Raw genomic sequence first — 22,758 nt, 5'->3', positions numbered from 1 at the left:
AAATACAAATGGCCAACAAATATAATAAAATTTTAACTTTGTTAATTAAAAGGAAAATAATGCAGTACCACCTTTTGCCTCTCAAACCAGCAAAGAATTTTTTTTTTTTTTTTTTTTTTTTTGCGGTACACGGGCCTCTCACTGCCGCGGCCTCTCCCATTGCAGAGCACAGGCTCCGGACGCCCAGGCTCAGCGGCCATGGCTCACGGGCCCAGCCGCTCTGCGGCATGTGGGATCCTCCCAGACTGGGGCACGAACCCGTGTCCCCTGCATCAGCAGGCGGACTCTCAACCACTGCGCCACCAGGGAAGCCCAGCAAAGAATTTTTTAAAAGCTGGTAAAAGTCATTACAGGCACTCTGACAATAATTAAGCAACATAAACCTTTAAAAAGCTCATGTCCATTGATTAGTTAATAGACTGGTAGGACCCTTAAGAAAAATAATCAATGATGACGACAAAGATTTATATATAGAGGTGTTTACTGAAGCAGTATTGATAACAGCCAAACACATATGCACCACCCAATAGTAACTATATGTACAATGGAATATTTTGAACTAATTCAATGATGTGTTTTTGAAGAATATTACTAAAGTGAGCAAGTGCTCAGTAAATATTCTGTGAAAAAGGACAGGATATAAAAATGTATACATATGATTCCAACTGTGTATGTACACAGAAAATAAGCCAAAGGAAATATACAACAAAAAATGTTAACAGTTGGTACCTGTGACTGAATTATAGATGATTTCATTACCTATGATATAAAGTAGCACTGCCCTTCATTTGTCCTTTTTAAAAGTATTCAATATCTCCCTTCATATTTTAGGAGGAAACTTCTAGTTCTAATTCAAAAAGAACATTATAGTGAATTATTTTCCATCAAAATTTTGGCATAGTTAAACCTCTAAAGAAGATAACCATCAATTATAATGTCTGTTTATCTCATGTTCGGTAAATGGTATTAGCTGTAATAACTGTGCACCAGCACTCACCTTGACTTGATTCCTTTAAAAATCTCCAACACATAAGCTGAAGGCTATAAAGGAAGTGTGACAGCATTAGTGAAACTCTTGATTTCTTAACTGAAGCTCTCTAATTTCCATCTCCTAAAAACCAGGGATATCTTTCCTTCTTATGAGAAACTGTTCTAAAAAGGGCACTACATGCACAGGCTTAGACTGAGTCAGATCTGGGTTCACAATCCAGCTCTGCCACTTATCAACTATGTTCCCTTCAATCTGTAAGTCAGAACAGTCTCCTATCTATAAAATGAAGACACACTGACTCACATTACTATTGTGATGAATGAAACATGCAAGTATTGAGTAATTAAAGATCACTAAAAGCATACATTGTCCCAGTATTCTCCCTCTCTCCTCTTTTATCTAAGTTATATCAACTTTTCCTCCAAAAACTTCAGTTTCAATGAATAGAATCTTCAGAGGGCTGTGGATACTAAACATAAATAAGCACTAAAAAAGAATGCCAGTCCAGTCCAACCAGAAAGGATGACTTGAAGTTACACTAAAATGGTCCTTTTGAAATATAAAATGTCTTAGAGGATTCCAGCATTCAAGAGATTTTTAATGACAAAGTATTTCCCAATATGTCTATTCTAAAATCATAACGCCTCTTCACTTCCTCTCCTGTGCCTGAAAGTAACCTTAGAATAACCAAGGGGAAACCATTAGTCTACTCACAGAGATACTGCCATAAGCCATCAGGATGGGGTTGATGGGAAGAGGAACCTATGAAGAAATTATTAAATCAAGTCATTAAAAATCAAGCCTTTGATAGTGCTTATCACAGGCAGGGTCATAACAATATCTTATACTTTTGAAAAGAGAGACTCTAAAAACTGACCCTGAAGAATTATTAAATTATTTAATAATAACTTTTAGTTTCAATACTGCTTAGTTATGAATGAGTCTGGGCAATACATTTCATCTAGAAATCCGAAACGTTTACCCTGCCTCCCAAACCAAAGCAGGAATCTGAGTTTTAAACTCAATACAATAATCACCATGATCTCAAATTAACTATCGTTGGCTTTTTATTAAGACAAAGCTTCTCAATTCCTTCTTTCTAATGTTTGAATTAGAAAAGATTCTACTACATTGATCTCATTTCCTGATCTGAGTTAATAAATCCCCAAATGATGTTTTTTTCCTCAGGAATTGTTTCCATTTATAAATGTTTCTCAGACCGTAGCTTAATGGACTGTCTTACCTCTTTCCCTGCAGCTTTACAAATGGCTTTGTGTTCTCTCATTTTTGCAGTTTCTTCTCGGTATAGCTCAATAGCCTCCATGATCCTCTCAGCCTACACAGATGATGGCAAAGGACAGAAGTCATCACAACAAACTCACCATCCCACAACACTGCAAATGGAAGGCCTGACGAAAAGTTACCAAATGAAATTGCTTGAATCAGTTTAATAAAGATGTGCCAATAGTGTGCCAAACAGCATTCAAAGATGTCTTCGGGTTTTGTTTTGTTTTGTTTTAATTTTACTTATTTTTGGCTGCATTAGGTCTTCGTTGCTGCGCACAGGCTTTCTCTAGTTGCGGTGAGCGGGGGCTACTCTTCGTTGCGGTATGCGGGCTTCTCATTGCGGTGGCTTCTCTTGTTGCGGAGCACAGGTTCTAGGTATGTGGGCTCAGTAGTCGCAGCATGCAGGCTTAGTTGCAGCATGCAGGCCCTAGAGCACGCAGGCTTCAGTAGTTGCAGCACATGGGTTCAGTAGTTGTGGCTCGTGGGCTCTAGAGCGCAGGCTCAGTAGTCGTGGTGCATGGGCTTAGTTGCTCCATAGCATGTGGGATCTTCCCCGCAGGGATTGAACCCGTGTCCCCTACTATGGCAGGTGGATTCTTAACCACTGCGCCAGAGGGAAGTCCCTGATTTTTCTCTTTTAATTTACAAGGAGACTGGGTCATGGATTCAGGTGAGACTACAAGTGGACACACTGAGTAGGGCAACTCTCAGGAACACCTGAGAGGTGCCACTTTCAGATCAAACCTTCCTTTCTAGAAACCAGGCACTGATCCAACAGATTCAGCACTACTTCTATCCTTGGTTACAAGGGAGGAAAACAGAGGTTATGATCTTCATCTGTAAATTTCATCAACTTTTTGCCACAAAAGGTCTATCTGGTTGGGATCCTATTTAAAAATGAGATACAGGAGTGATCAAGATGGCAGAGTAGAAGGACGTGAAGCTCACCTCCTCCCACAAATACATCAAAAACATATCTACATGTCGAATAGTTCTCACAGAATGTCTACTGAATGATGGCAGGAGACCTCAGACCCCTGAAAGGGCAAAGAAAATCTCCATGTAATCAGGTAGGACAAAAGTGAAAAAAAAAAAAAAAAAAAAGAAAGTAAGGAAGTAATCGGGTCAGGACCTGCACCCCAGGCAGGGAGCTGTGAAAGAAGAAAGGTTCCTGCACCCTGGGAAGTCCCCTCACCGGCAGGGAGATCAGCCAGGACAGAGGGAGAGCTTCAGAGCCTTGGAGGAGAAAACAGCAACCGATCTGCAGCAGCTAGAATAGAGACCTGCACAGAGGGTCAGTGCAACCGCTCTACACTCCCCAGCCTGAGATGCACATCTGCCAGTACGGGCAAGGGCTGGGTGTGGAAACTTGGGCTTTGGAGAGGTGCTGTTGTGTGGGCAGTGTGCGAGGGGAGGCACGGGAGCCACCCTGCAGCCGTTTTCCCTGAGCAAGCTCTCAGGTGGCAGGACACTGCCTACATGAGCTCCAGGAGTAATCATGAGCTGCCTCCGCTCCCATGATGTGTTCCGGGGGCACACATGAGCCACCACTGCCGCTGAGAACCCCACGACCAGGCACCAGCCACTGCATCTGCACACTCTCTATTAAGGGGATAATGGCCAGCACACGCTGAGAAAAGAGGCAACAGGCATCCATACGAAAATCAGCCCTTGCATCACGAATATTAAACCCACACAGGCTACACAAGGATGCTCCCACATATAAACAGCCTTCCAAGACCACAGTAGATAGACCTCTTCAGTCTAATAGACACTGATTTCAAAAAGGAGATAATGAAAATACTGAAGGAATTAGGAAAGGCTATCAACAGAAATGCAGAGTACTATAAAAAGGAACTAGAAACAGTAAAGAGGAACCAAGAAAAATTAGAAAACTCATTTGTCGAGACAAAAACTGAACTACAGGCAATGAACAGCAGAATAAATAATGCAGAATGAATAAGTAACCTGGAAGATAAAATGATGGAAATCACCCATCAGGACAGCAGACAGAAAGCCAAGTGAGAAAAAATGAAAGCAATATAAGAGACCTATGGGATAATATAAAATGTACCAATCTACACATAATCGGGATTCCAGAAGGGGAAGAGAAAAGGAGATTGAAAATGTATTTGAAAAATTATGGCTGAAAACTTCCCAAACCTGGGCTTCCCTGGTGGCACAGTGGTTGGTCTGCCTGCCGGTGCGGGGGGCGTGGGTTCGTGCCCCGGTCTGGGAGGATCCCGTGTGCCACGGAGCGGCTGGGCCCGTGGGCCGTGGCCGCTGGGCCTGCGCGTCCGGAGCCTGTTCTCCGCAGCGGGAGAGGCCGCAGCGGTGGGAGGCCCACGTACCGCAAAAAAAAAAAAAAAAAAACTTTCCAAACCTAAAGAAGGAAACAGATAAAGCAGGTACAGGAAGCACAGAGGGTCCCAAACAAGGTAAACACAAACAGACCTACACCAAGACATACTATAATAAAAAAGGCACAAGTTAAAGATGAAGAGACGATTCTCAAGGCAGCAAGAAAAAACCAGTTAATTACAAGGGAACCCCCATAAGGCTATCAGCAGATTTCTCTACAGAAACTGCAGGCCAGAAGGAAGTGGCAAGATATATGCGAAGTCCTGAAAGGGAAGAATGTGCATCCGAGGATACTCTAGCCAGCAAAATTATCATTTAGAATAGAAGGAGGGATAAAGAATTTCTCAGACAAGCAAAAACTAAAAGAATATAGCAATACTAAACCTATCCTAAAGCAAATATTGCAAGGTCCTCTCTAAGCAGAAAAGTAGGAAGAATATATAGGAAAGAGAAAATTCACAATTGGAAAGCAACTCACATAAATAAGCCAGTACACAGATTAAAAAAAAATTAAAAATTTTGTGAACATGATGATACCACAATGAACAGCAAAAGCATGAATATGAAGATGTAAAACAGGACATCAAAATCATAAAATGTGGGTGAGGAGAGTAAGAAAAGGTAGATTTTTCTTTTTTTCATTTCCTAGAATGTGTTTGAGCCTATATGACTACCAGTCTAAGGCAAGTAGATACAGGATGGGGTTAACATACTTGAAAAACAGGATAACTACAAATGAAAAACATACAATAGATTCACAAAAACCAAAAAGAAGAGAATACGAAAGAAAATCATCAAACCACAAAAGGAAAAGCAAAGAAAAAGGGACAAAGATGAAATACTGAAAGGGAGGGAATGTAAAAAAGATATTTCATGAAAACAGAAATGACAAGAAACCTGGGGTTGCAATACTCATATTGGACAAAACAGACTTTAAAACAAAGCCCATAAAGAAAGATAAAGAAAGACACTACATAATAATAAAAGGATCAATACAAGAAGAGGGGTTTACACTCATCAACATACATGCACCCAATATAGGAGCACCCAAATACATAAAACAAATACTAGCTGGAGTGTAGGCCCCGGAGGAAGATGGCGGAAGAGTAAGACGCGGAGATCACCTTCCTCCCCACAGATACATCAGAAATTCATCTACACGTGGAACAACTCCTACAGAACACCTACTGAACGCTGACAGAAGACCTCAGACCCCCTAAAAGGCAAGAAACTCCCCACATACCTGGGTAGGGCAAAAGAAAAAAAGAATAAACAGAGACAATAGGATAGGGACGGGACCTGCACCAGTGGGAGGGAGCCGTGAAGGAGGGAAGGTTTCTACACACTACAAGCCCCTTCGCGGGCGGAGACTGCAGGTGGCGGAGGGGGAAAGCTTCGGAGTAGCGGAGGAGAGCACAGCAACAGGGGTGTGGAGGGCAAAGCGGAGAGATTCCGGCACAGAGGATCGGTGCCCTCAGGCACACACCAGCCCGAGAGGCTTGTCTGCTCGGCCGCCGTGGCGGGCGGGGCTGGGAGCTGAGGCTTGGGTATCGGCTTTCAGTCGGAGTGCAGGGAGAGGACTGGGGCTGGCGGCAGGAAGAGAGCCTGAAGGGGTTAGTGCACCACGGCTAGCCCGGAGGGAGTCTGGGGAAAGGGTCTGGAGCTGCTGAAGAGGCAAGAGACTTTTTTCCCTTTTGTTTCCTGGTGTGCGAGGAGAGGGCATTAGGAGGGCTGCTTAGGGAAGCGCCGGAGACAGGCGCGAGCCGCGGGTAAGGCACGGACCTCGGAGACGGGCGTGGGCCGCCGCCGCCGCCGCCCGCCGCCGCCGCAGCCGCGGGGCCTGTGTGCGAGCGCGGGTCACTGTCCGCCCCGCCTTCCGGGGGACCTGTGCACCCCGCCACTGCCGGGGTCCCGAGACCCGGGGACGGCTTTCCCGGGAAAGCGCACGGAGCGCCACGGGCTGCTGCAACGTCACGCCGGCCTCTGCCGCCGCAGGCCCGCCCCACACTGCGCGCCCCTCCCTCCCCTCTGCCTGAGTGAGCCAGAGCCCCCGAATCAGCGGCTCCTTTAAACCCGTCCTGTCTGAGCGAAGAACGGACGCCCTCCGGCGACCTACGCACAGAGGCTGGGCCAGGTCCAAGGCTGAGACCCGGGAGCTGTGAGAGCAGAGTCAGGGAAATCTCTCTGTGCAGCCTCGGAGGCAGCGGATTAAAGCTCCACGGTCCATTTGATGTGCCCTGCGTCTGTGGAGTGCATGAATGGACAGCGAATCATCCCAAATTGAGGAAGTGGACTTTGAGGACAAGATTTAAGACTTTCCCCCCTTTTCCTCTTTTTACAACGAATTATTCCAAAGTAAGGAGGTGGACTTAGAGAGCAAGATTTCAGACTTCTTGCCCTTTTCCTCTTTTTACAACGAATTATCCCAAATTGAGGAGGTGGGCTTGGAGAGCAAGATTTTTGATTTTTCCCCCTGCTCTCTTTTTGTGAATGTGTATGTGTAATCTTCTGTGTAAGATTCTCTCTGTATAGCTTTGCTTCCACCATATGTCCCAGGGTTCTATCGGTCCGTTTTTTTTTTTTTTTCCCAATAATTACTTTCTAATTTTAATAACGCTACTATATTTCATACTTTATTCTATTTTACTTTACCTGCTCTTTCTTTTTTTCCTACCTTCCCTTCCTCCCTCCCTCCCTCCACTCTTCCTTTCCTTCTTTCTTTTTCTTTCCTCCCTCCCTCCCACCCTTCTTCTTTCCACTTTCTTTTTCTTTCCTTCCTCCCTCCCTCCCTCCTGTCTTTCTTTCTTTCTTTCCTTCCTCCCTCCCTCCCTTCTTTCATTCACTCTTCCTTTTGCTTTCATTGCTCCCTCCCTCCCTCCTTTCTTTCCTTCTTTCCATCCTTCCTCACTCCCTCCCTCCTTTCTTTCTTCCTTCCTTCCTTTCTTCCCTTCTTCCTTTCTTTCCCTCTCTCTTTCTTTCTTCTACTAATTCTTTCTTTCTGCTTTTTCTCCCTGTTATTCTGAGCTGGGTGGATGAAAGGCTCTTGGTGCTACAGCCAGGAGCCAGTGCTGTGCCTCTGAAGTGGGAGAGCCAACTTCAGGACACGGGTCCACAAGACACCTCCCAGCTCCACATAATATCAAGCAGCGAAAATCTCCCAGAGATCTCCATCCCAACACCAGCACCCAGCTTCAGTCAACGACCAGCAAGCTACAGTGCTGGTCACCCTATGCCAAGCAACTAGCAAGGCAGGAACACAACCCCACCCATTAGCAGAGAAGCTACCTAAAAACATAATAAGGCCATAGGCACCCCAAAAACACACCACCAGACCTGTCCACCAGAAAGACAAGATCGAGCCTCAACCACCAGAACACAGGCATTAGTCCCCCCCACCAGGAAGCCTACACAACCTACTGAAACAACCTTAGCCACTGGGGTCAGACACCAAAAACAACGGGAACTACGAATCTGCAGCCTGCAAAAAGGAGACCCCAAACACAGTAACATAAGCAAAATGAGAAGACAGAAAAACACACAGCAGGTGAAGGAGCAAGATAAAAACCTACCAGACCTAACAAATGAAGAGGTAATAGGCAGTCTACCTGAAAAAGAATTCAGAATAATGATGGTAAAGATGATCCAAAATCTTGGAAATAGAATAGACAAAATGCAAGAAACAGTTAACAAGGACCTAGAAGAACTAAAGATGAATCAAGCATCGATTAAAAACACAATACATGAAATAAAAAATACTCTAGATGGGATCAATAGCAGAATAACTGAGGCAGAAGAACGGATAAGTGAGGTGGAAGATAAAATAGTGGAAATAACTGATGCAGAGCAAAATAAAGAAAAAAGAATGAAAAGAACAGAGGACAGTCTCAGAGACCTCTGGGACAACATTAAACGCACCAACATTCGAATTATAGGGGTTCCAGAAGAAGAAGAGAAAAAGAAAGGGACTGAGAAAATATTTGAAGAGATTATAGTTGAAAACTTCCCCAATATGGGAAAGGAAATAGTTAATCAAGTCCAGGAGGCACAGAGAGTCCCATACAGAATAAATCCAAGGAGAAATACACCAAGACACATATTAATCAAACTGTCAAAAATTAAACACAAAGAAATCATATTAAAAGCAGCAAGGGAAAAACAACAAATAACACACAAGGGAATCCCCATCAGGTTAACAGCTGATCTCTCAGCAGAAACTCTACAAGCCAGAAGGGAGTGGCAGGACATAATTAAAGTGATGAAGGAGAGAAACCTGCAGCCAAGATTACTCTACCCAGCAAGGATCTCATTCAGATTTGATGGAGAAATTAAAACGTTTACAGACAAGCAAAAGCTGAGAGAGTTCAGCACCACCAAACCAGCTTTACAACAAATGCTAAAGGAACTTCTCTAGGCAAGAAACACAACAGAAGGAATATACCTACAATAACGAACCCAAAGCAATTAAGGAAATGGGAATAGGAACATACATATCAATAATTACCTTAAATGTAAATGGACTAAATGCTCCCACCAAAAGACACAGACTGGCTGAATGGATACAAAAACAAGACCCATATATATGCTGTCTACAAGAGACCCACTTCAGACCTAAAGACACATACAGATTGAAAGTAAGGGGATGGAAAAAGATATTCCATGCAAATGGAAATCAAAAGAAAGCTGGAGTAGCAATTCTTATATCAGACAAAATAGACTTTAAAATAAAGACTATTAGAAGAGACAAAGAAGGACACTACATAATGATCAAGGGATCGATCCAAGAAGAAGATATAACAATTGTAAATATTTATGCACCCAACATAGGAGCACCTCAATACATAAGGCAAATACTAACAGCCATAAAAGGGGAAATCGACAGTAACACAATCATAGTAGGGGACTTTAACACCCCACTTTCACCAATGGACAGATCGTCCAAAATGAAAATAAATAAGGAAACACAAGCTTTAAATGATACATTAAACAAGATGGACTTAGTTGATATTTATAGGACATTTCATCCAAAAACAACAGAATACACATTTTTCTCAAGTGCTCATGGAACATTCTCCAGGATAGATCATATCTTGGGTCACAAATCAAACCTTGGTAAATTTAAGAAAATTGAAATTGTATCAAGTATCTTTTCCGACCACAATGCTATGAGACTAGACATCAATTACAGGAAAAGATCTGTAAAAAATACAAACACATGGAGGCTAAACAATACACTATTCAATAACGAAGTGATCACTGAAGAAATCAGAGAGGAAATTAAAAAATACCTAGAAACAAATGACAATGGAGACACGACAACCCAAAACCTATGGGATGCAGCAAAAGCAGTTCTAAGGGGGAAGTTTATAGCAATACAATCCCACCTTAAGAAACAGGAAACATTTCGAGTAAACAACCTGACCCTGCACCTAAAGCAATTAGAGAAAGAAGAACAAAAAACCCCCAAAGCTAGCAGAAGGAAAGAAATCATAAAGATCAGATCAGAAATAAATGAAAAAGAAATGAAGGAAACGATAGCAAAGATCAACCAAACTAAAAGCTGGTTCTTTGAGAAGATAAACAAAATTGACAAACCATTAGCCAGACTCATCAAGAAAAGAAGGGAGAAGACTCAAATCAATAGAATTAGAAATGAAAAAGGAGAAGTAACAACTGACACTGCAGAAATACAAAAGATCATGAGAGATTACTACAAGCAACTCTATGCCAATAAAATGGACAACCTGGAAGAAATGGACAAATTCTTAGAAATGCACAACCTGCCAAGACTGACTCAGGAAGAAATAGAAAATATGAATAGACCAATCACAAGCACTGAAATTGAAACTGTGATTAAAAATCTTCCATCAAACAAAAGCCCAGGACCAGATGGCTTCACAGGCGAATTCTATCAAACATTTAGAGAAGAGCTAACACCCATCCTTCTCAAACTCTTCCAAACAATTTCAGAGGAAGGAACACTCCCAAACTCATTCTACGAGGCCACCATCACCTTGATACCAAAACCAGGCAAGGAGGTCACAAAGAAAGAAAACTACAGGCCAATATCACTGATGAACATAGATGCAAAAATCCTCAACAAAATACTAGCAAACAGAATCCAACAGCACATTAAAAGGATCATACACCATGATCAAGTGGGGTTTATTCCAGGAATGCAAGGATTCTTCAATATACGCAAATCAATCAATGTGATACACCATATTAACAAGTTGAAGGAGAAAAACCATATGATCATCTCAATAGATGCAGAGAAAGCTTTCGACAAAATTCAACACCCATTTATGATAAAAACCCTGCAGAAAGTAGGCATAGAGGGATCTTTCCTCAACATAATAAAGGCCATATATGACAAATCCACAGCCAACATTGTCCTCAATGGTGAGAAACTGAAACCATTTCCACTAAGATCAGGAACAAGACAAGGCTGCCCACTCTCACCACTCTTATTCAACCTAGTTTTGGAAGTTTTAGCCACAGCAATCAGAGAAGAAAAGGAAATAAAAGGAATCCAAATCGGAAAAGAAGAAGTAAAGCTGTCATTGTTTGCAGATGACATGATACTATACATAGAGAGTCCTAAAGATGCTACCGAAAAACTACTAGAGCTAATCAATGAATTTGGTAAAGTAGCAGGTTACAAAATTAATGTACAGAAATCTCTGGCATTCCTGTACACTAATGATGAAAAATCTGAAAATGAAATCAAGAACACTCCCATTTACCATTGCAACAAAAAGAATAAAATATCTAGGAATAAACCTACCTAAGGAGACAAAAGACCTGTATGCAGAAAATTATAAGACACTGATGAAAGAAATTAAAGATGATACAAACAGATGGAGAGATATACCATGCTCCTGGATTGGAAGAATCAATATTGTGAAAATGACTCTACTACCCAAAGCAATCTACAGATTCAATGCAATCCCTATCAAACTACCACTGGCATTTTTCACAGAACTAGAACAAAAAATTTCAAAATTTGTTTGGAAAAACAAAAGACCCCGAATAGCCAAAGCAATCTTGAGAACGAAAAAAGGAGCTGGAGGAATCAGGCTCCCTGACTTCAGACTATACTACAAAGCTACAGTAATTAAGACAGTGTGGTACTGGCATAAAAACAGAAAGATAGATCAGTGGATCAGGATAGAAAGCCCAGAGATAAACCCACGCACATATGGCCAACTTATCTTTGATAAAGGAGGCAGGAATGTACAGTGGAGAAAAGACAGCCTCTTCAATAAGTGGTGCTGGGAAAACTGGACAGGGACATGTAAAAGTATGAGATTAGATCATTCCCTAACACCATACACAAAAATAAGCTCAAAATGGATTAAAGACTTAAATGTAAGGCCAGAAACTATCAAACTCTTAGAGGAAAACATAGGTAGAACACTCTATGACATAAATCACAGCAAGATCCTTTTGGACCCACCTCCTAGAGAAATGGAAATAAAAACAAAGATAAACACATGGGACCTAATGAAACTTCAAAGCTTTTGCACAGCAAAGGAAACCATAAACAAGACCAAAAGACAACCCTCAGAATGGGAGAAAATATTTGCAAATGAAGCAACTGACAAAGGATTAATCTCCAAAATTTATAAACAGCTCATGCAGCTCAATAGCAAAAAAACAAACAACCCAATCCAAAAATGGGCAGAAGACTTAAATAGGCATTTCTCCAAAGAAGATATACAGACTGCCAACAAACACATGAAAGAATGCTCAACATCATTAATCATTAGAGAAATGCAAATCAAAACTACAATGAGATATCAGCTCACACCAGTCAGAATGGCCATCATCAAGAAATCTAGAAACAATAAATGCTGGAGAGGGTGTGGAGAAAAGGGAACACTCTTGCACTGCTGGTGGGAATGTGAATTGGTACAGCCACTATGGAGAACAGTATGGAGGTTCCTTAAAAAACTAAAAATAGAACTACCATATGATCCAGCAATCCCACTACTAGGCATATACCCTGAGAAAACCATAATTCAAAAAGAGACATGTACCAAAATGTTCATTGCAGCTCTATTCACAATAGCCCGGAGCTGGAAACAACCTAAGTGTCCATCATCGGATGAATGGATAAAGAAGATGTGGCACATATATACAATGGAATATTACTCAGCCATAAGAAGAAACGAAACTGAGCTATTTGTAATGAGGTGGATAGACCTAGAGTCTGTCATACAGAGTGAAGTAAGTCAGAAAGAGAAAGACAAATACCGTATGCTAACACATATATATGGAATATAAGAAAAAAAATGTCAGGAAGAACCTAGGGGTAAAACGGGAATAAAGACACAGACCTACTTGAGAATGGACTTGAGGATATGGGGAGGGGGAAGGGTAAGCTGTGACAAAGCGAAAGAGAGGCATGGACATATATACACTACCAAACGTAGGGTAGATAGATAGTGGGAAGCAGCCGCAGAGCACAGGGAGATCAGCTCGGTGCTTTGTGACTGCCTGGAGGGGAGGGATGGGGAGGGTGGGAGGGAGGGAGATGCATGAGGGAGGGGATGTGGGAACAGATGTATATGTATGACTGATTCACTTTGTTATAAAGCAGAAACTAATAAAAAAAATGGAAAAAAATAAATAAATAAAACAAATACTAATATACAGGGACTTCCCTGGTAACGCAGTGGTTAAGAGTCTGCCTGCCAATGCAGGGGACACGAGTTCGAGCCCTGGTCCAGGAAGATCCCACATGCCACGGAGCACCTAAGACCATGTGTCACTACTGAGCCTGCGCTCTAGAGCCCACGAACCACAACTACTGAGCCTACGTGCCACAACTACTGAAGCCTGTGCACCTAGAGCCCGTGCTCCGCAACAAAGAGAAGCTACCACAATGAGAAGCCTATGCATCGCGACGAAGAGTAGCCCCCACTGCTGCAACTAGAGAAAGCCCACATGCAGCAACGAAAACCCAACGCAGCCAAAAATAAAAATAAATAAATTTAAATAAAAAGAAAATACTAATATACATAAAGGGAAAAACTGACAGTACAATAGTAGGAGACTTTAAAACCCTACTCACATCAATGGACTGATCTTCTAGACAGAAAATCAAGGCAACAGAGATCTTAAATGACACAATAGAACAGTCAGACTTAATTGATATTTTCAGGACGTTACATCCAAAAAAACCAAAATACCTTTCAAAATCGCAACCCAAAAATAAAATACTTAGCAATAGACCTGACCAAGAAAGTGAAAGACTTATACACTGAGAACTATAAAACCTTAATAAAGAAAATTGAAGATGATTCAACGAAATGGAAAGATAGGGACTTCCCTGGTGGCACAGTGGTTAAGAATCTGTCTGCCAACACAGGGCACGTGGGTTCGAGCCCTGGTCCGCGAAGATCCCACATGCCGTGGAGCAACTAAGCCCATGTGCCACAACTACTGAGCCCACACTCTAGAGCCTGCAAGCCACAACTACTGAGCCCACGTGCCACAACTACTGCAGCCTGTGCACCTAGAGCCTGTGCACTGCAACAAAGAGTAGCCCCCACTCACCACAACTAGAGAAAGCCCGCATGCAGCAATGAAGACCCAATGCAGGCAGAAATAAATAAATCAATAAATTTATTTATTGATTTATTTATTAAAAAAAAAGAAATGGAAAGATATCCCATGTTCTTGGACTGGAAGAATTAATACTGTTAAAATGGACATACTACCCAAGGCAATTTACAGATTTAATGCGATCCCTATCAAATTACCCATGACATTTTTCACAGAACTAGAACAAATATTCCTAAAATTTATATGGAACCATAAAAGACCCAGAATTGCCAAAGCAATCCTGAAGAAAATGAACAAAGCAGGAGGCATAACCCTCCCAGACTTCAGACAATACTACAAAGCTACAATAATCAAAACAGCATGGTATTGGCACAAAAACAGACATATGGATCAATGGAACAGAATAGAGAGCTCAGAAATAAACCCACACACCTGTCAAGTAACCTTCAGCAAAGGAGGCAAGAACATACAATGGGAAAAAGACAGTCTCTTCAGCAAGTGGTGTTGGGAAAGCTGGACAGCTGCATGTAAATTGATGAAGTTAGAACACACCCTCTCACCACACACAGAAATAAACTCAAAATGGCTTAAAGACTTAAACATAAGACATGACACCATAAAACTCCCAGAAGAGATCATAGATAAAACATTCTCTGACATAGATAGTACCAATGTTTTCTTAGGTCAGTCTCCCAAGGCAATAGAAATAAAAACAAAAATAATTAAATGGGACATAATCAAACTTACAAGCTTCTGCACAGCAAAGGAAACCATAAAAAAAATGAAAAAACAACCTACAGAATGGGAGAAAATATTTGTGAACCATGTGACTGACAAGGACTTAATTTCCAAAACATACAAACAGCTCATACAACTCTACAACAAAAAAACAAACAATCCAATTGAAAAATGGGCAGAAGACCTAAACAGACATTTCTCCAAAGAAATACCAAGTAGTAGGCACATGAAAAGATGCTCAACATTGCTAATTATTAGAGAAATACAAATCAAAACTACAATGAGGTACTACCTCACAGTGGTCAGAATGGCCACATTAAAAGCTCTACAAATAACAAACATTGGAGAGGATGTGAAGAAAAGGGAATCCTCTTACACTGTTGGTGGAAATGTAAGTTGGTACAGCCACTATGGAAAACAGTATGGAGGTTCCTCAAGAGACTAAAAATAGAATTACCATATGATCCATCAATCCCACTCCTGGGCATATATCCAGACAAAACTCTAATCCAAAAAGATACATGCACCCTTATGTTCATAGCAGCACTATTCACAATAGCCAAGACATAGAAACAACCTAAATGTCCATCAATAGATGAATGGATAAAGAAGATGTGGTACACTAGACGGGTGGGATAGGGAGGGTGGGAGGGAGACGCAAGAGGGAGGGGATATGGGGATATATGTATACATATAGCTGATTCACTTTGTTATACAGCAGAAACACAACATTGTGAAGCAATTATACTCCAATAAAGATGTTTAAGAAAAAAAGATGTGGTACAAATGTACAATGGAATACTACTGAACCATAAAAAAGAACAAAATATGTCATTTGCAGCAACATGGATGCAACTAGAGATTATCATACTAAATGAAGTAAGTCAGAAAGAGAGACAAATACCATATGACATCACTTATATGTAGAATCTAAAACATGACACAAATGAACCTATCTACAAAACAGAGACAGACTCACGGACATAGAGAACAGACTCGTGGCTGCTTTGGGGGAGGGATGGAGTAGGAGGTTGGGGTTAGCAGATGTAAGCTATTATATATGGAATGGATAAACATCAAGGTCCTACTGTATAGTACAGGGAACTACATTCAGTATCCTATGGTAAACCATAATGGAAAAAAATTTAAAAGAATGTATATATAACTGAATTACTTTGCTGTATAGCAAAAATTAACACAACATTGTAAATCAACTACACTTCAATTTAAAAAAAGAGTCTATAATCAAAAAAGCAAACAAACAAACAAAAAACCCCCCACTTATTGCTCACCCCACCCCTGTGATTCAGATTCAGTAGGTTTGGGCTAGGGCCTGGGAATTTCCTTTTCTAACCATTTCTCAGGGGATGCTGATGCTTCTGGTCTGGGGGCTCCACTTTGAGAACTACTGCCATAAAGTAAAGAGATTAGAATAGGGGCTCTTAACACTTATTTGGCGATTTTAGGGTCAAATCTAGAAAAAGGGCAATTTCATGCTGTTTTTATTTCTTATAATTGTTTCCTTTGTGTTTTTCTTTAGATTTTAATAAAATACTTTTTGGAAATAAAAAAAAATTAAAAATGAGATACTGCATTCTAGTATCAACTTACTGCTTTGACCGTTTCAATAGTTTTCTTTCCAGTAAAGTAACTGTCACCTTGAGTCTCTCCCGGAACCTGCCAGGAACAAAGAGATCCTTTAACAATTTCATTGACAGGTGTTAAAGAGCCAATAAATTAATCTTATACCCAGAAAAGAATAGACATTACTATGTTACGATCTGTTGCATGGTGTTATCAGCTACCATTAACTGAGTACTTAGTAAGTGCCAGACACTATGTTAAATGTGTTATATGCATTATCAGAAGAATACCCCGCTCTACAACACATGTTTAAAGAGAATGCCCAATCTCTCAAATTTTTTCTGATTTTTGATCTACAGTGAAACAACTGCCTGAAGCCTCCTTAAAAAAAAAGCCAGAATGACAATCATTCAATACCAAATCTGGTCAATCATTTGTCCCACAAAATCAGGATATACAGGTGGATTAAGAAGGACTACACAGATTCCTTCCCATATCAGCTGCGGATGACTCTGGCATCTAGTCCCAATTCTAATCCCATTAGAAATTCTTGAAAGTACAGTAAGTTCCAATAAGATAATTACAGGACACAGTCTGAGGGTCCTGAAAGATTTACTTACTACTGGTTGGTCTTCTTTGGCCACACTCTCCTCATATTCTGCTTCCCTTTGCTGACAAGAGATAGATATGAATTAATTTCAAAGAAAAAACATGACCCCTATGTGAAGTGAAATGAGACAGTGAGAAGCTGCTTCTTTCACAATCCAACCCCCTTATGGCATCTCTGTCTCCGCTTGGCTGCCGAGGTGGTGTCAGCAGTCTTGGAAACCTCTTTTGGAGCTCAGTGGACTTGCACTACTGAGGTGTGACAGCACTAGACAGGAAACTCGAGCTGAGACAGCGTGTCAGATACTGACACCCACCAGCACATTTGTAACCAAGGCAGAACTCCTTACCATCTCCCTTTCTTCCTCAAGAATAAGAGGCTCCCTTGTTCTCTCCCAAAGTCTCAGAGATTTGTCATGGGACGACGATACAATATAGTCCCCACTGGGGCTTACAGCCAAGCACCATATTTCCTGGTGATGTCCCTGTGGAGAGAAAGGACAAAAAACAAAAATCCTGAGTAAGAATACCTTATTCATAGACCGCCAACTGCTTACATTAGTGGGAAATCAACACTGGATCTTAAAAGAAGTTCTTAAGTACTGAGCAAGCAAAAAAGGCAAGAGGTTACCTCCAGAGTTTGTATGTGTTCAAATTTGTCTGCATCCCACTGCTTAATCTTACGGTCTTTCCCAGCAGTGAAGAAGAGGTGAGACTTGGGTACAAACTTTAGGTACATCACACTGAAAAGTGAGAGAAGTACTCAAATGTCATCAAATTCCTCATCATTAAAAAGTCTTATACACACAAATAGCTTTAGAACAGCTAGTTCTAGAGTGTCTGACTATATTTTAGAATTTTTAATCTCTGACTATCGGAGAACACTAAATAATAGACACAGATGCTCCCGGGAAATGATACCTACAGGTGACTCAATGGGAGGTCTTTGAAAAGATGCCACCTACCTGTCATCATGTGCAAACAGAGACTTGTGGCAGTCCCCAAAGTCCAGACCCCAGATCTTCACATTCCTGTCAGCAGAGCCAGTTGCTATCAGTGCTCCATCCTAGGAGGAAGAGAAGTAAAACATTACTTGATTATCTGAAACTCTAATTGGAGAAAAGCTAACCAGAACATGTATCCCATTGCTTTCAAAAACATTAATGCCAAAAAATTAATTTCATCTCTTTACCAAGAGCACTGACATCCTCGCTTTTACCTACAGATCTACTTAAAAAGCTTGTAAGTGAGCAAGAACTCTGTGGCTTAGATGTTTTGGTCCTGCTATAGGACAGTGTTGTGCCTTGATGTAGGTTATGTTTACTTTGTTCAATAGATAGAATAAAGAATCTCTAACCTCTGTCGTAGAGTTTGGGGGGAGAGAAGAGGGAAAGAGAAGAATGAGGCTGGGAAAGAATCTACTATATAGAATGTTTATATGACCTAGCCCTTTTTATGCCATGTCTCCTATCACTGATTCTCTTATCTTTCCTGTTTTAGCACCTAGTTCAAATTGCTGTCAACATAACAAGAAAACTGAAAATATTTTCTGACACCAATTTATTCTGTTAATGCAGAGTGCAGACAGCCAATTCCTTTTACACAGACTAGACACTGTTTTTAAATATATATTGCTACTCCTAATCATAACTAGACATTGCAAAAAATATGACTTTGGTCAAGAGACTAGAAGTATACATAACGCAAAATACCATAAATATTGCAAAGTTCCACTTTCCTTACAAACATTATACTTCAGAACAAAGGGGGCTGCCTTTTTGAAAGTTCTTCATATTTAAGGGTGTTCTACCAATTATATTATTTTTATACAAGAAAATACTATTTGGGGAATCCAAAACAGGGAGTTGGTTATGAGGATTAATTCAGGTATCTGTGAAAATATTCTAAAAGCATTAAAGAAATATATATATTTAAGGTATGTTTTTTTTTAGGATAGTCAGTTATACAACAAACTGAAAAATACTAAAATGAAGCTATCAAGCCAAGAACTAAGATAGCATTTTAGAAAAGACAACTTGTTACTGAGACACTATTTAAATTTTACTTACATAAGAGATGTCCATGCATATGACAGGCAGTTTATGTCCATACAGTGAGAGAAAAAACTAAACAGTTAAAAAAAAAAAAAAGAATATAAATAACTCATGTCTATAAAATACAGGCATAATTTATTACCTGTAGACCTAAAATATAACTTTAAATACAATGCTAAGACTGTTCTGGATTGCTTTATGTCTGTAGTTTCAAAGAAGACAGTCAAACCACTCAAGGTGACTTGTACCCATATCCAGCATACAACCCCTGCATGCACTTGCCAAGAATGCTGCAATATAGTGGAGCCAGGGCTGCTGCTGCAGAAGCCTATTCCCTCAGTCAGAATATGGAACAGAGACGTTCTCTGGATCTCTTAGCTGACAAGTCTCTGGAGCACTTGTTTCCCAACAATATTTCCAGGCCCAATCCAGTCCCACTGAGACTCTGAGCATAGAGCCCAGTAATCTATATTTTTAAAAGCAACCCAAATGATCCTGACTTACAGCCAAGTGTGGAATCACTGCCTAAGACACCTAGCAATGCTCTTAAAAAACTACTGGCTACGACAGGATTTTCTGTCCACAGATTTTCTGAACATATGAAATACAACTTGCTTTAAACAAAATTTATGAACCAAAGGATTCTTTTAAAACCCTAGCCTTCCTAGTGTACTTGCAATGTTTTGATTCACAAATTTTTAGAAACATACTACTGCTGGGAACACTCAAGACCACTTCTTTATAGTCTCAACCCAACGTCAGTCAGAAAGAAAGCAAATATCCATAGGCATAACCATTGTACCTTTAAAGTATCAACATAGAAAACTTTCACAGTACAGTCCAGCAAAGACACAGCCAACAGCTTTTGATTGGGAGAGTAACTGACACACAGAACTTCTTCATCTAGTTGCAAGGTTCGGGTTTGCTTCACAGAAAGCCTAGCATTACAGAAAGCATCAAGAAAAATGAGTACTCTACAAAGGCACAAAAAAATTCCAAAAACCCTCTGGAGCTCAACAGAAATATCAATACATGTCAAAAACCCATTCAATGGTTCCCCATTTTCGCTCCCCAGAAATGGACACAAATAAAAAATGTCCACTCACCTCTTCTGGGTACTGTTTTCATCTTTCACCAACTCAAAATCCCAGAACTTGACAGATTTATCTGCACCACCTGTCACAAAGCCACGCTGAAAATCAAATGACATTTCCGTTAAAAAAATATCTTAGTACAGAAACTTTAATAAGACACCTCAAAATAGTATAAAAGACTATTTTTATTTAATGGCATGGGATAAGAATTAGGATATGTGGTTTTTCCTTAACTCCCTTCATTGCTCTTTAGGGGATGCCACCACAGATCCTACTGGAGAACTCCTAGCAGAGACTAATGTAGTCAGATGATAACTAGTGTAAAGTTCTAGTTATACTTTCATTCAGCATCAGGAAGAAAGACTCAATGAACACTGCAGGGTAAGGCAACAGTCAAAAAGAATTTGCTATGAAGTATTCAACTGGTTTTATCACATTTTAGTGTTAGTGTAAACTGTAAGGACTACAGAGTCAGAAAACTAGATCTCAAATGTCTGTTCTGCTATTTCAGAGATTTGTAACATGGGAAAATAACCTTATAATGACCTTCAGTGTTGGTGCAGTTGTAAAGGCTACCTAGTTTATAAAATCATTGTGAAAATAACAATAATGACATGATGGACGTGAAAACACTTTGGAAAAGAGAACACTCTACAAACGCTAGATGTTACTACTATTTAAATTTTAAATGCTGTTTCATTTCTGACCCCAAATGGCATTACCCAGTCTAAATTCCAGGTTCCGTTGTTTTCCAAAAATATCTACTTTCAATGAATGAAGGTTTGCCACCATTGGGAGTATTCAAATAAATGGGCCACAATCCCTTAAGGTGCTGTCAAAAAATATCTCAAAATGTTCTGAGCAACAGCACCATTACTGGAATAAGTACACAGTTCTCCAGGTGACTCCTTTGAAGGGAAGTACACTGTTATTGACTTGAAAAGGTTCACATATTTACTAAAAAATCACTAGATTTATACAGTCATAGATGTATGGACTAAAAGGGGAGCACAAAAGTCTACTCTATCCTCCACATTTGTTGCCCGAGGAAGTATGTCCTCTTAAGAAGTATCACAAACCACTGGTACAAAGTCAGGAGCGTAAGCAATTTGATGTCATGGAACTGATGATCAACAGCAGCTGAACAAGATTTCAAATCATAATGACAGCTATTCATATTATCAGGCACAAGATATGGCACCATATATAAAATGTAGAGATTAGACAAAAGTGGGCTTTCTTTAAAGAAACCCTGAGACAAATCCCTGTTAGGCAGCAGTAGAACTTGATATAAGAAATGGGAAGTACAGCCAGAGTACTGAAGCCCAATCTTAACATCTGGTTTAGTTACCTGATCTGGAGAGAGAGACAAGGACCATAAAGCTCCATCATGTGCATCTATTGTCTCCAGCAGATTTCCTGAGGCCAAGTCATAAAGCTGCAGCTTTCCTGTCTTTGGAAGACACAAAATGAACACACAACCTACACAGTTTCATAACCAAGCAGCAACAATGTAGCTAACTGCTCAGGAAACGGGCTTCCACGGTCCATGCTCTGTACTTCCTCTGTGAATAAATGTTGTTAAATCCCCTACGGACATGTTGGGTTAATCCTGGCAGGGTTGCTATACTGTACAACTAAGGAACAGTACAACCTTGTGGTACAGGATTACTGTCACTTCCACTGGTTTCCTCGACTTCAAAAGGGAAATATCATGGCCACAGGCATATCAGAATAAACATAAGAGCAAATGGGGAACTTAAAAACCTTTAAAAAACTTAATCAGTCCTTTAAGTGTACTATCCTCTATGGTAGTTGGCTTAACCAACTCTTGATTTCCTCCTATAGAATACACTGATAATGAGAAATACTACCTACAATGCTAGGGAGGGCAATGAACTTGAAAAAAACAAAATCACAGTAGCTTAGAAAACTATCAGCCACGCTTCCTGTTTTAGACCATGTATATGCTGTGGTCATGGTGCCAGCACGGAACATACACAGTGGCAAAGCCTGCTCTATGACAAGCCTGTGCACATGTGGTGGAAAGAACGTAAGTGGAAGACTTGAATCCCAGGGCTGCCTCTCTCTAACTCTGACTGTGGGTCAATTCATCTCCATGAGCCCGTTTTTCCATCTGAAAAATGGAGTTTATATCACCAACCCCTCTAAGCTGTTGTGGGGATTAAATGAAATCATGTATGTTAGCCGCATGGCACAGAGACTAGGCTAGGGATTCTGTCTGAGTCATACAAATAGTCTTTGAAGCAATTTGCAAAATGTTTTCCCAATAGCAAATAGTGGATGGACATTTGTTAAAAGAATGAATGAAAACTGAGGAAAACTTTTAACTGAAATTTAATGCTCTTTCACTGACATTGACCCTAAAATCTCTCCAGCTTATTTTACACTTCTTGCTGGACCAAAAATATCCAGTATGATAACATAGGTTTTTCTAATAAAATAATCATGC

General features: G+C 40.5%; 1 protein-coding gene across 2 annotated transcripts in view; it reads right to left on the bottom strand.

Moving 5' to 3' along the window:
* WDR3 (WD repeat domain 3) overlaps positions 1-22,758 on the bottom strand; it is a 46,248-nt gene that overhangs the window by 4,209 nt on the left and 19,281 nt on the right. For both annotated transcript variants that reach the window (XM_060090363.1, XM_060090362.1), the window contains exons 13-24: positions 21,637-21,738; positions 20,298-20,383; positions 19,994-20,129; positions 19,207-19,263; positions 18,103-18,203; positions 17,769-17,880; positions 17,488-17,622; positions 17,152-17,202; positions 16,559-16,624; positions 2,235-2,327; positions 1,706-1,753; positions 998-1,041 (exon numbers count right to left, since the gene is read on the bottom strand). In XM_060090363.1, the coding sequence (XP_059946346.1) occupies positions 998-1,041; positions 1,706-1,753; positions 2,235-2,327; positions 16,559-16,624; positions 17,152-17,202; positions 17,488-17,622; positions 17,769-17,880; positions 18,103-18,203; positions 19,207-19,263; positions 19,994-20,129; positions 20,298-20,383; positions 21,637-21,738 (1,031 nt within the window). The remainder of the gene's footprint in view (positions 1-997; positions 1,042-1,705; positions 1,754-2,234; positions 2,328-16,558; positions 16,625-17,151; positions 17,203-17,487; positions 17,623-17,768; positions 17,881-18,102; positions 18,204-19,206; positions 19,264-19,993; positions 20,130-20,297; positions 20,384-21,636; positions 21,739-22,758) is intronic.

Source organism: Mesoplodon densirostris, chromosome 2 (assembly GCF_025265405.1).
Source record: "Mesoplodon densirostris isolate mMesDen1 chromosome 2, mMesDen1 primary haplotype, whole genome shotgun sequence".
NCBI classification, from domain to species: domain Eukaryota; kingdom Metazoa; phylum Chordata; class Mammalia; order Artiodactyla; family Ziphiidae; genus Mesoplodon; species Mesoplodon densirostris.
The sequence above is the reverse complement of the archived record's forward strand: the minus strand, read 5'-3'. Positions and strand labels throughout refer to the sequence as shown.